Source organism: Halichoeres trimaculatus, unplaced genomic scaffold (assembly GCF_033239565.1).
Source record: "Halichoeres trimaculatus isolate MK-OKI-2021-1 unplaced genomic scaffold, fHalTri1.1 fHalTri1_scaffold_1, whole genome shotgun sequence".
Lineage (NCBI taxonomy): Eukaryota > Metazoa > Chordata > Actinopteri > Labriformes > Labridae > Halichoeres > Halichoeres trimaculatus.
Genome location: NW_027437179.1, coordinates 15,465,667 through 15,479,535, shown reverse-complemented (window position 1 = coordinate 15,479,535; position 13,869 = coordinate 15,465,667). Strand labels below are relative to the sequence as shown.

At 39.4% G+C, this 13,869-nt stretch overlaps 1 protein-coding gene across 1 annotated transcript; it reads right to left on the bottom strand.

Moving 5' to 3' along the window:
• Positions 1 to 7,294: 7,294 nt before the first annotated feature.
• Positions 7,295 to 13,822, bottom strand: arl8bb (ADP-ribosylation factor-like 8Bb). The gene is made up of 7 exons (XM_074680487.1): positions 13,599 to 13,822; positions 11,713 to 11,793; positions 11,528 to 11,601; positions 11,321 to 11,414; positions 10,995 to 11,062; positions 9,268 to 9,338; positions 7,295 to 9,157 (listed from the first exon to the last, which is right to left on the bottom strand). Exons 1-7 carry the CDS (start codon positions 13,719 to 13,721, stop codon positions 9,108 to 9,110), a joined length of 561 nt encoding a protein of 186 aa, XP_074536588.1. The 5' UTR covers positions 13,722 to 13,822; the 3' UTR covers positions 7,295 to 9,107.
• Positions 13,823 to 13,869: the final 47 nt, after the last annotated feature.

Sequence of the window (13,869 nt, the reverse complement as noted above, 5' to 3'; positions counted from 1 at the left end):
GATTTTTGCATTAGGATTTGTAAGAATTTTCTTTGACCGATTATTGTCCCCCTCCTTTCAAATTTAGGCACAACTATACACAGTAAATTTTAATTTTGAGGTGATACTGATAACCAATTAGTGCCTGCATCGGTGTCTAAAAATGTCTCAAAACCAAAATTATTTTCTTTTTTTTTAAATTAACACTTCTTTGTTTTAAAATGGTATTCATAACGTGTACTTAACACAGCTGCAATCGAAGGGCATGAAACTGTTATGTAAATAAAACTGTGTGCAGTTGTTACAAAACCATAATACAATCAAGTTTCAGTAAAACTTAAATGTGTGTATATTAAAAAAGGGGGACAATCATACTGTGTCTGGAAATAGGGGAAGCTTCCATTTAATTTAAAACAGTAGTGATACAGTAAATTAACATACAGAACTGAAACTGAATGAAACTTCAGTAATAATGTGACTGGGGCTCAGTGGTAGAGTTGTTGCCTCTCCATTGAAAGGTCAAGAGTTCAATCCCAGCTCCTGCAGTCACATGCCAGAGTGTCCTTGAGCAAAACACTGAACCCCAAATCTTAAACTTTAGTGTGAGGAAGAAAATGTGTTTTTGAGCTTAAATCATGTGCAGCTACTATTGTAGGTAGCAAATGGACAGTGTGAAGCTGAAAAAAATCAACACAATACCCCCTCTTTAGTGAATTCAGCTCAGCATATCTAAGTGTTGCATCTCTGCCAATGAGTTATGTTTCAAAGTCAAAAATCATGTGACTGTCACATTTTTCGGTATTGTGTTAAATAATAAATTGAGACAACCCTTCTAGTGCCTAATGTTTACCATGCCTGCTCATTCCTGCAAACGTCTTTGTCCCAATTGGCCGCCCTGTTAAAAAGTCTGTCTGCAAACAGAAGAGTGGCTGAATCATTTTTCCTTACCTTCATTTTGGGTCACATTTTTGAGTATTGGTTTAATGAAAAAATCTTTCAAGTATCAAGATTTTAAAAAGTTGATGCTTAGCAAATCAAAAGTTCTGTATCAAACCAGCAGAGAGAAATGTGGTGTATGTACTCTTGCCACTTTAGTTTGGAGGTAAATTCAAATAATTTTTAAAAAGAATTCAGTCTTGAGCCAATAAGCAAAACTTTTCCATAGAACAGAAGTGTTGATGATAACTATTTCTCTAGGTTCTGGCTATGAGGTTAGCATCCCCACGGAGGAGAGATGACAGGTGACCTCAGGGAATATGAATCAGGGTAAACCTGCTCCAGCTTGCATGACTTGTGTGGTGCAGCTAATGAGCTAACTCATTTCCATCTGCCTTTTGAAGCAGAATGAAAAACTCCAAGGATTAATATCTTTTCGTCCCAGTCTGATGATGTTGTTGAAGCTATTTTCATTTGTTTCTGTAGTGACCAGGTGCTGAGGACTTCACAAAAAAATCCCACAAATACGAAGCAAACTGCATCAAAGACATCTGAGACTTCCAAGTTTTGTTGTTCAGTCTGCATTGCTATTCAGCCCACATACTTGGTATACTCCCCTGTTCAAAGAATTACACCCCCTACATCAACTTTTCATTAAAAAAACATAAATCCAACATGGTTTAATAAAGTGGACTACAGTGAATCATCCTTAAAATGCAGACTGATAAATACTCAATCTATATGTAAATATGAGGTACATTGGAGAAAAATCAAAATGCAGGAAAAAATGCATTAGCAGCCCTATTTGATCAGAGCCCCAGGAGCTGAAGTTTTGCTTTTTAATGGAATCAGAGGAGGAAGAGTGTTGTAGCAGAGGCACAGAGGTGAGAGTATGAAAGCGTTCACAGGAGAGCTGGCTATCTGAGAGGACATGGGATAACAGAATGGACCTGACAGATTACTCGCACTGAGTGAAAATGGAGTTATTGCATTTAGAGGTCTCAGCAGCTTTTTGCACTCCCACAATCACCAAAAAAAAAGAGAAAAGTCATGGTTTGTGTAGGAAATAAAAAAAGAAACTTTGACAGCTGAACATCTCACTTCTTAAACAGAAAAGAAACAAACAAACAAACATTGAGTTGGAGCTTCAAGTTTGAGCTGTTTTCAAGCATCTGGGGGGAAATCCAAACACTCATCTTATTAAAAACAAGTAAAGATCAGATGCGAATCCTGAACAAAACAAGAAACTGAGTCATGCCTTCAAGTTTAAAAAAAAAAAGTTAAGTTTCCAATTCATGAACTTGACAACAGTCCCATAGTTTCATCATGAAGATGATAAAAGTAACACTGTTTGACTCTACAGCTGTGAGTTAATGATACTGTGTTTTATGTCGTGCAGGAATGATGAACAGATCAGGAGACTAATCAACATGGACATGGTCCATTAAAGCCAGTGGGCCACTCAGAAATCCATTCATGATTAAAAAATAAAACATTAAAATGTTACAAAAAAACACTGTCCAGATAGTTTAAAGGTAAGGTCTGATGGAATTTCCATTATTTTTTTGTAAACACAACAATCAAACTGGGCTCTTCCTCCTTAGCTCAGTGCCAGCAGCAGCACAAACTCACAGCCTCTGACTAGCTTCAAGTTACATAAAGACACTCACTAGCCCAGAAACCACCTGTAGCATCGCGTTTTTACGTGGGAGAGACTTGGGAGCCACTCAGCATGTTAGCACAAGCTAATCACATATATTTGACACATGCCTGATTAGCAGGAAGCCAATTCATGTCACTCTCCATCCCGTGCTGCTCTCCAAGTTCTCGAAAGCAAGTGAAAGACAAGCCGAGCTTCACCCCCGTTTAGTAAAAAGCTTTTTCTGTTTGGCCTTTCGTTTCACTTTGGTTGTTCTGCTCCATCCACAATCATAGCCACTTGGGATAGCTTCTGCCAATCGCTGATCAACACGCAAAGTCACTTGCACACTGGGTGTGATTGGCTGATGTTACCACACTTACTCTCTGCCCAGAAATGTCCTGACACAACTAAAACATCAACATACAGGCTGAGGAGGGGGTTGAGGCAGGCACAAACACTGACACACATGTATAGAGGCCTGTAGGAGATGATTAAGCAGGGTTATTCCTGTAAAAGCTGGCATCCTGTTTTTTAATGAAAATCCCGCAGACTCTACCTTTAATAATTGTGCCAGAAAACAAATAGTTATTGAAACACTCACTGGTTTCTCTGCACAAATCAATTTCAAAACATGGCTGATGTAATGCAGCTAAAGTGAAGAATATGTTAGTCTATAAAGCCTTATGATCTGGAGTGTAACAAGGTGTGTGTGCATGTAACAATTTGTCTTTCACTTGGTGTAGAACAGTCAAAAACGGTGACATGAGCCATGCAGCTCTGGATGAATCACCTGACATTCCACACAAAGTGATTATTGCCAATTATGGTCCACACAGGGGCCCAAATGAGGTGTTTCTTGATGCTTGTCGATGCTGAGGCTTAAAATCTCTAATCCCCTAACTATAGGTTAACAACTCTGGAACAACTCATCAACGTCTCATAAAAAAACAGACGCTTCAGGAACTTGGGACTGATTTCTCTAAAGTAGGGCTGAATAAAAACAAGAGTGTTCTGATGTCATCCCTGTCACATATAAAACAGAGAATTTTGGCAAACACTTTTATATAAACTGGGTGCATGACCCTCATGAAAGTGTGTCTTAAATGTTTTCCTGATTGAAACACTGAGCAAAATCCATTGCAGAAAAACTCACTCCACCCATGCTTCATTTGGGATTCCTCTAAGTCAGTTGCATCCGCTTTATAATCGTCTGCTGAATTTTAGATTTACTATGCTGCTGTCACAAGTCAAACCAACACAGAGGCTGTAAATCTGACATAGAGTGACCTTCATCCTAAGAGCCACATGTTCACTGCCTGGGGATTTAATGAGAGGCTCCGTGGGCGCACTGCAAATGTGTATCATAAACATTAGGACCTTAAAGTCTAAATGCAGGAAGTGGACTAAATATTATTACAGGCCAGTCCGGAAGACACACAAACTGTTTATGATTGAAACCGGAGAGAGGAGGAAGGAAACAGGAAAACTTCAGTCTTGTTAGGAAAAGGGTTGTTGACTGTATGCAAAACCAACCCAAATCTATCTAAACTCACTCATGTTACCATAAATGTGGGAAAATAAATCTTAGATTCTCTGTGACTAGCGAAATGTTGGCATTTCAGCTTTGCAAAATATTACCCTGGTTCACCAAGACCCTTACATAGACATCAGATTAATTTGATGCTCCCACATCCTCTACAGGTGAAGCAAAATTAGATAAAGAGGCTGCTTAGACTAGTGTGGTGCTCTCTCATTACAAACTTGTTCAACATTTAAGTAAACAAACAGTCAAGATTTACATAAGCTCTACAATGATTGTAGAGCCAAACAGTCTCAGACCGATCACTCGAAAGACAGTCATCACAGTCAGAGGAGCTTTGATATGGACATATTTCAGTGCATTTTACAGATGTAATTGTTGTAAACAGGAATCTGAATAGTTAACAAACAGGGTTTTTAAGGCTCTTGGATTTTACTTGATGAGAGTAAGTTCAGTCTCTTTTTTAAAAGCTGGGTTGCTTCCTCTTCTTCATGACCATGGAATTAACACTTAAAGGTACCATATTCTGCTCCTTTTCTGCAGTTTAATATGGATCATTGATGTCTTCATGAAATGGTAGTAACATGTTTTGGTCCAAAAAGCCAATAAATCAAGCACAGCAGCATTGTTTCCAGGCTCTCATAGCCCCTCTGTTCAGAACGCTCTGATTTAGTGGGCGTGGCCTTCATATGTAAATGAGCCACCGCTGATACCGCCCTGCTCTTCCGCATCACTGAGCGAAACAGGTTCCGAGTGGACAATGTCTAGCAAAAACAGCGAAGCTCGTTTACCGAAAAATTATAGGCTTAAACAACAGGCTAACTGCAGCTACAGTTAGCATCCTGAAGCTAACACAGAGACAGGGGGAAACTAAGGAAAAGCTCTTACATCTGCTCCACAGCACACAGCATTTAAAATACTCACATTTCCAGGGTCCGAGGTTTGTTGGTGGATGGTTGGTAATGCGCCTGGATTCAGGACCAGTCTATTCACTAGCCCTCTGTTGCACTGTCCAAAGTTGGAAAAGCAGTCGACCCTGAAGTGACTAGCACACTCATGCACAGTTTTACTGAGTGTAGCTGGCACATTTCCTTGATTAATGAACTCTAGCCCCTTAGTCTTGTCTTCCTCCGAGATGGGAAGCTTGTGCATGGAACTATGTGGCTGTTTACAGCCAAAAACAGCCACACTATGCCCCTTGCAGCGGGGAGAGGAGTGGGCATGGAGGGGGCTCAGCCTATCTGCCCCAGTGGACCAATCAGGTCTGTCTTGCTCCTGATAAGCCAAAAAAAGGAATCGCTGACGTCGGCAAATCCCCAAAATCCAAACCACTCGTTTTAGGTCAGGATTTTACATTCACAAGCACTACTAAGTACAGGTTTTGTCATCAAATATCACATTTTGTGGGCTGGGAGGAAAGCCAAAGACCCACAAATTTCACTAAAAGACTTATAAAGGGATTTCTGCATAATAGTGGACCTTTTACTCATCATTTATAAAGCATTGTTCATACATTAATACTCATTTGTATGTCATATACAAACACAGTTATAAATGTTTTACTGGCTAATATGACCCTCTGTAATGTTTTAACTAACTCTTTGTTCATACTTAATAAATAACTGATTCAACAATTACAAATGAGTTTTTATGGTCATTATAAACCAGTAATTAACCATTTACAGATGATATATTGTGATAAACACAGTTTTATACAGAGGTTGTTCCCTTTTTTGTGTTTAAAGGTGCAACTGGTCTTGTATCTAATTAATAAATGCTTGTAAAGCACTGAAAGTCCTTACTCAGGATTTGCTTTTTAATTAGGTGGTCACAAACCCTAACTAAATGTGAGAATCACAATCTGTAAATGGCTTTTAACTGGTTCATAATGACCATAATAGCTTATTTGTAATTGTTAGTTTACACGCTAAAGAGGGTCATATTAATCAGTAATAAAACATTTATAATTGTGTTTGTACATCACATACAAATGAGTATTGATGTATGAACAATGCTTCACAGATAATGAGTTAAGTGTTAACAAATGCTTAATAAATGCTAAACAGGGTGTAGTTGATATTAAAGTGGTACCGAGATGACTTATCAAGATCAGGATTGACGGGGTAAAGGGAATGCCATGAGGGGGATGACTCACATCTGGAGGGATAGCCTATCATTTTAATCTATGTCTCTTTTAACCTTATATGATAAATAATCGTATATAAGACTTACCAGCAAGTTTAGACATTAAAGAAAGAAATGCGTGTAATATATATGACAGGTGGCAGGTTAAAACATGTTGTATTGCATCATGGGATTGTGGTAATGGAGTGTAACTACGTTGATAGTATGTCACGCCTCCAGGTCTTTTCTGTGACCTCTTCACATAAATCCCTGCAGCAGATTTGTAACCACTTCTCAATCCCTTGCAGTCATAGCGATAGTAAAGCACACACACACACACACACACACAGGTTCATAGGACACACACACACCTTGGTTTCAAACAACCCATGGAATTTGTCACATAACACTTAGATCTGTCCACACGTCCTAACTTCTGCCCCAGCAAACAATAAATCTGAACAGCTGTTCATTATAAAGCAGCGTTTTAGAAATGACATTAATTAAGGTTTTCCTCTCTAAACAGCACAGTCCAGCTCTGTGCCGCTCCAGCGGTGAGAACACAGCTCACTTTATAGCCCCATGGTTGACAACACATACCCCCGCCAGCTTGTCCCCACAGTCAGTGTTACATTTCCACACACAAAAGCTTTTTTTCTATTAAATGCCATGATACACTAAGAGATGATCATCAACTATATCAGGGCCCATGAGTTACAAGAGCAGATTTATAGAGATTAGGACAGGACAGACCAAACACAGAGTTAACGTGAGCGTAGGGGGTCTCGTTATGACAATCTCTGGGGATGAAGCTGCTGTAAGGTTTAATGGTGAACGAGAGCTGAAGACTGAATTAGAATAAGTTACAGATAATAACTTGGAGGAAGTGGGATTTTCTTCAAGTAAGTTTTTTTTTTTGAGAACTACATAAATATGCAGCCCTCCCATAGCTGCCACATAAAACACAGGTTCATGAATGAGCCTTTACTTTTTTCACCCAAAGTCCTCTGCTGCCACCTGGTGGTGACAAACAAATTTGAACACTACAAAGAAGTCAGTTACCACACTTGAAATCCTTAAAAATAAAAACAAATTTATTAGCAATCACTGGGGCAGAATACATGACATCTACAGGAGCATTTGTCGGAATAAAAATGCTAACTTCTTATTTACAAAGCCTGCAATTGAATGTGAATAAATTCAGCACATGCACATACAAATTGCAAATAGGCTATTTTATTACACAGGTAACAAAGCTGTCCCCAGTTTTCCCCACACAGTCACCCAAATTTTACAGCCCCTCACTGCTGCTGCTGTGGTCCCAAAATCAACATTTAGGATTACAACGATCACCAACAGACACAGAACAACATGTGAGTTAACAGAGGGTGTGTGTGGATGATAAGAGACATAAATGCAGAAGCCATGAAGGCCTTCATACAGTACCGAAGCCCTGCACCAGTGATGCTCACACATGAAAAAAGAAGTTAAATTTATCGAGACGCACTGGCCAAGCAGGTTGTAGATTGATATACAGTGGTTAAACCTGTGAGAATTCATTGTCCTGGCATTGACAGGAGAAGATCAATACTTGAGCTGTTACAGTGACAGCACCGTCTCTGTACTGCTGAGAGTTTCAGGACAAAGGGACTCGGATACGGGTGTGGCTGGAGTCAAATATCCAGCGTTCTGAAGTCACGAGCTGTCATCATGACTAGCTCTGGCTTTCTCTTATCCAACCCAAATGAATCAGAGATTAAAAAAACAAGTACCAGGGCGCACACAAAATGTGTTTAGACATTTTTCTCTAAGTAAAAAAATCCTCTAACAACCTGAGAACTGCAAGCAAGTTGGCCCACATTTCAAGCTACATTAAATAGCCACAGGCTACAAGTGAAACTGCATTCAAATTACCCTTCAACATTAAAAAAATGTAACATTTCCTCATTTGCTTCACATTCCCACCATCCATTACTTCATTCTTCATCATTCTATGTAAATACACAGTAGTCGTTACTCAGACATCGCAATGGATTTATCTGATCACAAATCATAAAGAGATTGTCGAGGAGGCAGATGCTAAATGTAATTAAGTGAATTATGCAGAATCTTTAACGAGTTTATATCACAGAGGGTTTGAAGTATGGGCCGATAACTGATTGAAGAACTCACTTTAGCCAAAGGCACTTAAAACTCTGCTGACTAAATTAAGATTTTGCTTCAGACACAACGACCACTCACAGTCTCACCTTTGACTATCTTAATGATTTGTGTAAACTTTTGTTTAAGTCACTTAATGTTACAGATACTTCCGTATGCCAGCAAGTAAAAAGCAGGCTACATTTTCTGAGATTTTGGGGAATTGAAGGCATTGGCGTTAGCATCCATTGTCATTTGGCAAGTCATGGTTAAGAACTACAATCACATCCTTGTCACATAAACACTTAGTATCGACAGGCAACAGAATAGATGTTTAAACCTGGGTTTAGAGAAGCTCCATTCTAGTGTAGCTGGGGGATAGTGCACTGGAACATTATACGAGTCTTGTACAGAAAGTAAAGAACATAATAACATAAATGTGATGTACACAGACAGACAGTATGTCTGCAATGATGCGCAGTAAGGCTTGTTGGGTATGGAGGATCCACCTTCAAGCTCAGTACTCAAACATTTTTCAAGGCTCCAGATATTTGGGATGGTGGTAGTGCTGTACAGGGGGCTACTCAACTATGGTAGTGTGCTGGGTGGTGCAGGTGGTAATGGTAGTGAGCAGAGAGAGCTGGATTACTTCACAGAGGCAGTGAAAGGGATGGCTGCCGAGGACCAAGACCATTAGGGGGCTGAGGCCGGAGCTGCAACTGGGGGCGGGGTTATGGGTCTTCACTTTCAGCTTCTTCGTGACTTTGAATGCTGGATGAGCCACTGCAGTGTGATATCTTAAGAGGGAACATTAAGAAATTATTTATAACCCCTGAAGGTCAGTATTCATGAAGAAAAAAATCATGAAGAAAAACTTGCATCAGTTAAATCTGGATCAGCTCCTCACCTATATTGTCTTTCTCTTTGCAGGAGACTGAGTAGCAGCAGATCTCTCGGTCTTGAATGGCAGATAGATTCCTGAGAAGGGAAGTAGTGAAACGGTACACTCAAGTATGAGTATAACCCTGTATGTACAAGGATTGAAAACACCTTGGAGGAAGTAATTCAAGATTAAGACATTTTTTTCTGAGCCATCACCAATGCTTATTATTTTTTAATTTAAACTTTTGTCCGTCACATTTAAAAAACCTCTGTAGGTCCATTTGGCTCACAGGCACCTTGGTCCAAGGGCTATGCTTGTTTCAACATTAAAAAGTCATCTGTTGTTTGTACCCAGCTGTGAAAGGATGGAGGAACACTGTGCAGACATGTTACATTTTGGCCAGTCATCACATGTCTTACTCAGTCACAGGTTGATGAACCAGCCATTCTAAAATGATAATTTACTTTTAATCAAACGGAAAAGGTACTAGTCTGCAGTAGCTGCATAGGAAAAGCTGCTACATTATTTTTTTTGTACAAACTCTTTGGTAATCCTGCTTATGTGAGAGTTGTAACTTTGTTATTCTTAAACTTTAAATCACATGCACTGATTAGTTCCTTCTTATCTTTTCCTGATTTTGGGTCTTTGTTAATAATGAAACATTAGCACGTCCAGACCTGCTAATATCTGAAAACGTCTTGCGATAACATTTGTTGTGATTGATTGAAACTCTGAGAAAGGCTGTCATTGTGGGATAACAGGTCTTTGAACTTGCAAAGGGACATCTCCACCCACTGGAAAACAAAGCTAAGACATTAGTTGTTAGGGATGGGTACCGAAATAGGTACTTTTTATAGATACTTCCACATGTAGTACCGAGTACGAACTCGTGCATAATTGAACAGTAACATGTTTAGGTACCTTAACACATCCTTGTAACTATGAGAGAGTGGAAGAAAAGAAAAATTTCCATGCTCATCATGAACACAGCATTACAAGTTTGAGAAATAAATATGTTAAATTGAAAAACTTTGATTTTTTTTATTAAACAAGTTGATATTTATCACCACATTAACACACACAATTACCAAATATTGGTACCATTGAGTACCAAAACCCATTGCCAGGTATCAAGCATCAGTACCGCAATGTTACAAATGTGTAAGGTACCCATCCCTATTTGTTGTTCAGTTTTCCTTTGAGATCCAACAAGTGTTTTCTCTCCATAACCACAAATATTTACTTTTTTTTACCTCTTTTGGGCAGAAGTCTGTCAGTCACTCAAAGCTCTTTCACTTTAAATGTTACATTCCCGCCCCATTCAAACACCAGTGGGAGGGGCTGCTTTTTAAAGCCCATCTGTTTTTGACTAATCTCGTTCACACGAGATTGGGGCACCTTGGGCAGTTTTAGGCTGCATGTCTTGCCTGAGGACAGTTTAGTATGTGGAAAGCAGGAACTGGGATCAAACCTGACCTTCAGTTCAGAGAAGACGAACTCTACCCACTGAGTCACAGTCACACTACATGAAGTATTTTTGATTTTACAAGACCAGTTTGTGAACCATGTCTGCTCTTGTGTGTGTGTCGGTAATATCTGCTTTGATTATTTTTGAAGAGTGAAATGGTTAAGAAAGTTTGCAAACACTGTTATATCATGCTCCTGTTATGCCTGAGTGATACTGGAAAGTAAGTCTTGGTGTAAATGGTGGATTATTAAATAACAAAACACTCTACTCTTCAGTGACTCACATTTTTTCAATGAGCTGCTTCTCATCAAGTGCGTTGGGTAGGTCCCGTTTGTTGCCCAGTACTAGAACCTGAAATATAAATGAAAGTGGAAAAGACTGATGAATATTCAGTACAGCAATGTTAAGCATTAAAAGCCTAAAAAGATGCATTATTATTTTAACTCCAATCTCTGCTTATTTGCTTATTGCATCAACCTCTCTTTTGAGACTAAAGAAATAGTTCATGAGTGGAGTCAAGTCACAGCAGCCATCAAACAATGTGATAGTTCAATTTAGAGCTGCAAAATCAAGAGCTTTTAGCCAAAATGATCAAAAGAGGCCTCTTACAGGAATTCCTTGTAGCTGTGGTTTGTCTAAAAGGTTGTGAAGTTCATTTCTGGAAGCTTCTATTTTGTCTCTGTCTGCAGCATCCACCATGTATCTGCGATGAGAATAATAAAAACGTGTTATGTAATTATGTACACAATGCTAGGGTTAATATACACACTGATTTTACAAAAATACTATTTTTTGTAGAATTAGGTTCAAACTTACACAATGGCATTAACTCCTCTGCAGTAACGCTCCCACATGCTTCTGAAGCGGGGCTGTCCGCCTATGTCCCATATCTGAGGTTTGAAAGAAAGGTACAATAAACAGCATGGCAAAATATGATTCTCAAGTGCCAAATACACAGGTTAAGACAGGCTCCAGTTCTGCTTCAAATTAATTTCATTTACCTTTATTGTCACATTGCCTTTGGTGACCTTCCGCATGTTGAAGCCCACCGTGGGAATCATGTCCTCACTGAACTGACCTGACTGAGAGAGACAATGTAAAAAAAGAAGGGTCTTATTTTGGTTATTCTGCCATGTTACATTGTAATTACTACAAAACAGAAGTATCATTAACATTTACGCCTAAAGGGGCTATGAGGACTACCTGGAAAAGTTAGCGTTTTTTTGGGATAATGACCCAGTTTCCTGTGAGAACATGACTCTTACCAAGGAGTGTGTCTGTTTTGAAGCAAATGACTGGAGAGCAACCTTTTTTTTTCTAGGACGACTTGTTACTGGTTAAAAGGCAACTGGGGAGTGTATAAACTAACAGTAACATAGCGCTATTGTTTGAAACATCACAATAAACAAACTTTCTCAACTCAGTTTGTACCATAGTTTAGAAGCCAGCTGTATGTGGGTTGGAACAAACTTTACTACCAATAGATTATCTTGTGTTTTAGCCTTTAGCCTGCGCTCTATCACATTCCTGTTTACCTTTCTTCTGCTCTTCTGCCCTTTTTATTTTTCTTTTTGCCAGTTCAGCTCCAATGTCCACCATCAATTTAAAATTAATTCAACAAATATGTCACATATGTCCACAAGTGAGACTTTTTCAAGACCACTTAGAAAGTCCTCACAGCCCCTTTAAATGAATCGTTACACAAGTATAATCATGTACAAATCAGATTTCATATATTTAAGTTTGCATGTATTCAACTGATTGGATGTGACGTAGGTGTGCAAACAGATGTGAATCACGTTTGTATATGAGGTCAGTACTAATGAAATCAAAATGATTAGATTACTAGGAACTTCTGTCTGTGGCCTTTTACTGAGTGCTCAGTGCCCATACATGTGTGTGCAAGCTCTTTGTAATCAAACAACATAGAGCTGGTTGACCTCATGTAACCTACTTTAATAACCATGGTGTGACACCCCCCAGGATCCTAATAAGCATGGTAGCCCATCTGGAATAAGGTGGATAACTGCAAAAGCTATTTGTTCTGGCTGCAGGCTGAAAACCTTACAATAACAGTGTGAAGGAAATGCTGATGTATTGACTAATCACTGATGATCTTATATGATGACAGTAAAACAACAATGTTTATCCCTGTAATGACTCATAACAAATAAGGATGGTTGGTACGATGGTATTTCTAAGTGAGTAAATAAAACCAGAATATCAACCCAGCCCCATGCCTTGACTAGCTAGTACACCTACATACTGAAAGATGCCAAAAAAGAGGGCAACACATTAAAAAAAAAAAAAAAAAAAACCCTTACTCTTTTTCTTACATTGGCGCTAGCAGTGCAAGACAATGTGACAAATAGACCCAGCATAAGTATGTAACATATACAGATGACAGTCCAGACAAGCTTCTGATCTAAATACTATACTGTATTCTGTTCAGATAGTGTAAGCAGCCAGCTGTCTGGCCGCAGTGACTTCAGGCCTCACCCTGAGATGACGTAGTGAAGACAAACTGTTGACAAAGTTAACAAGTGGCCTGTGCTGTCAACAGAGTCTCGATGTTGACACGCCGGTAGCTTTAACAAAGCAATGACAACTCCGTTCACATGACTGCTTTCATAAGTAGGCGCACAGTCATACCAAGAACTTCGTCATTCTAGCTTGCTTCACAACAACTGAGGGAAACCAGCGCTAGTGCCGCAACTGTGTCTGCTGTGTACAGGCATCAGGGCCGATAAGTCTGATGCTCATATGTCCTTGGCCCAATAACCTGTATAATAGTTACATTCAATTTAAAAGACATTCAAATTAAACCTTTTCTCAAACACCAGGTAATAGCCAGGGCCCAAATTGACAGTGCTGGTTAGCTACTTACTGCAATCACGTTGACGAATGTGGTTTTTCCAGAGTACTGCAGTCCTACCAGTGTCAGCTCCATCTCCTCTTTCCAGAAGAGGGACCTGAACCAGTCCAAAAGCCTGTTTATGAGAGCCAGCATCTTGGATGACAGAGTAGTCGCACTGTCGGCGTTCGTCTGTATGTGATTTGGCTAACAGTCTACACAGGAAGTGGCTAGCTGCTTTGTCATATCATGTGATCCACTGACAGTGTTGCTGCTCCTGCGTACTCGCCATAGAGCAGGTCTC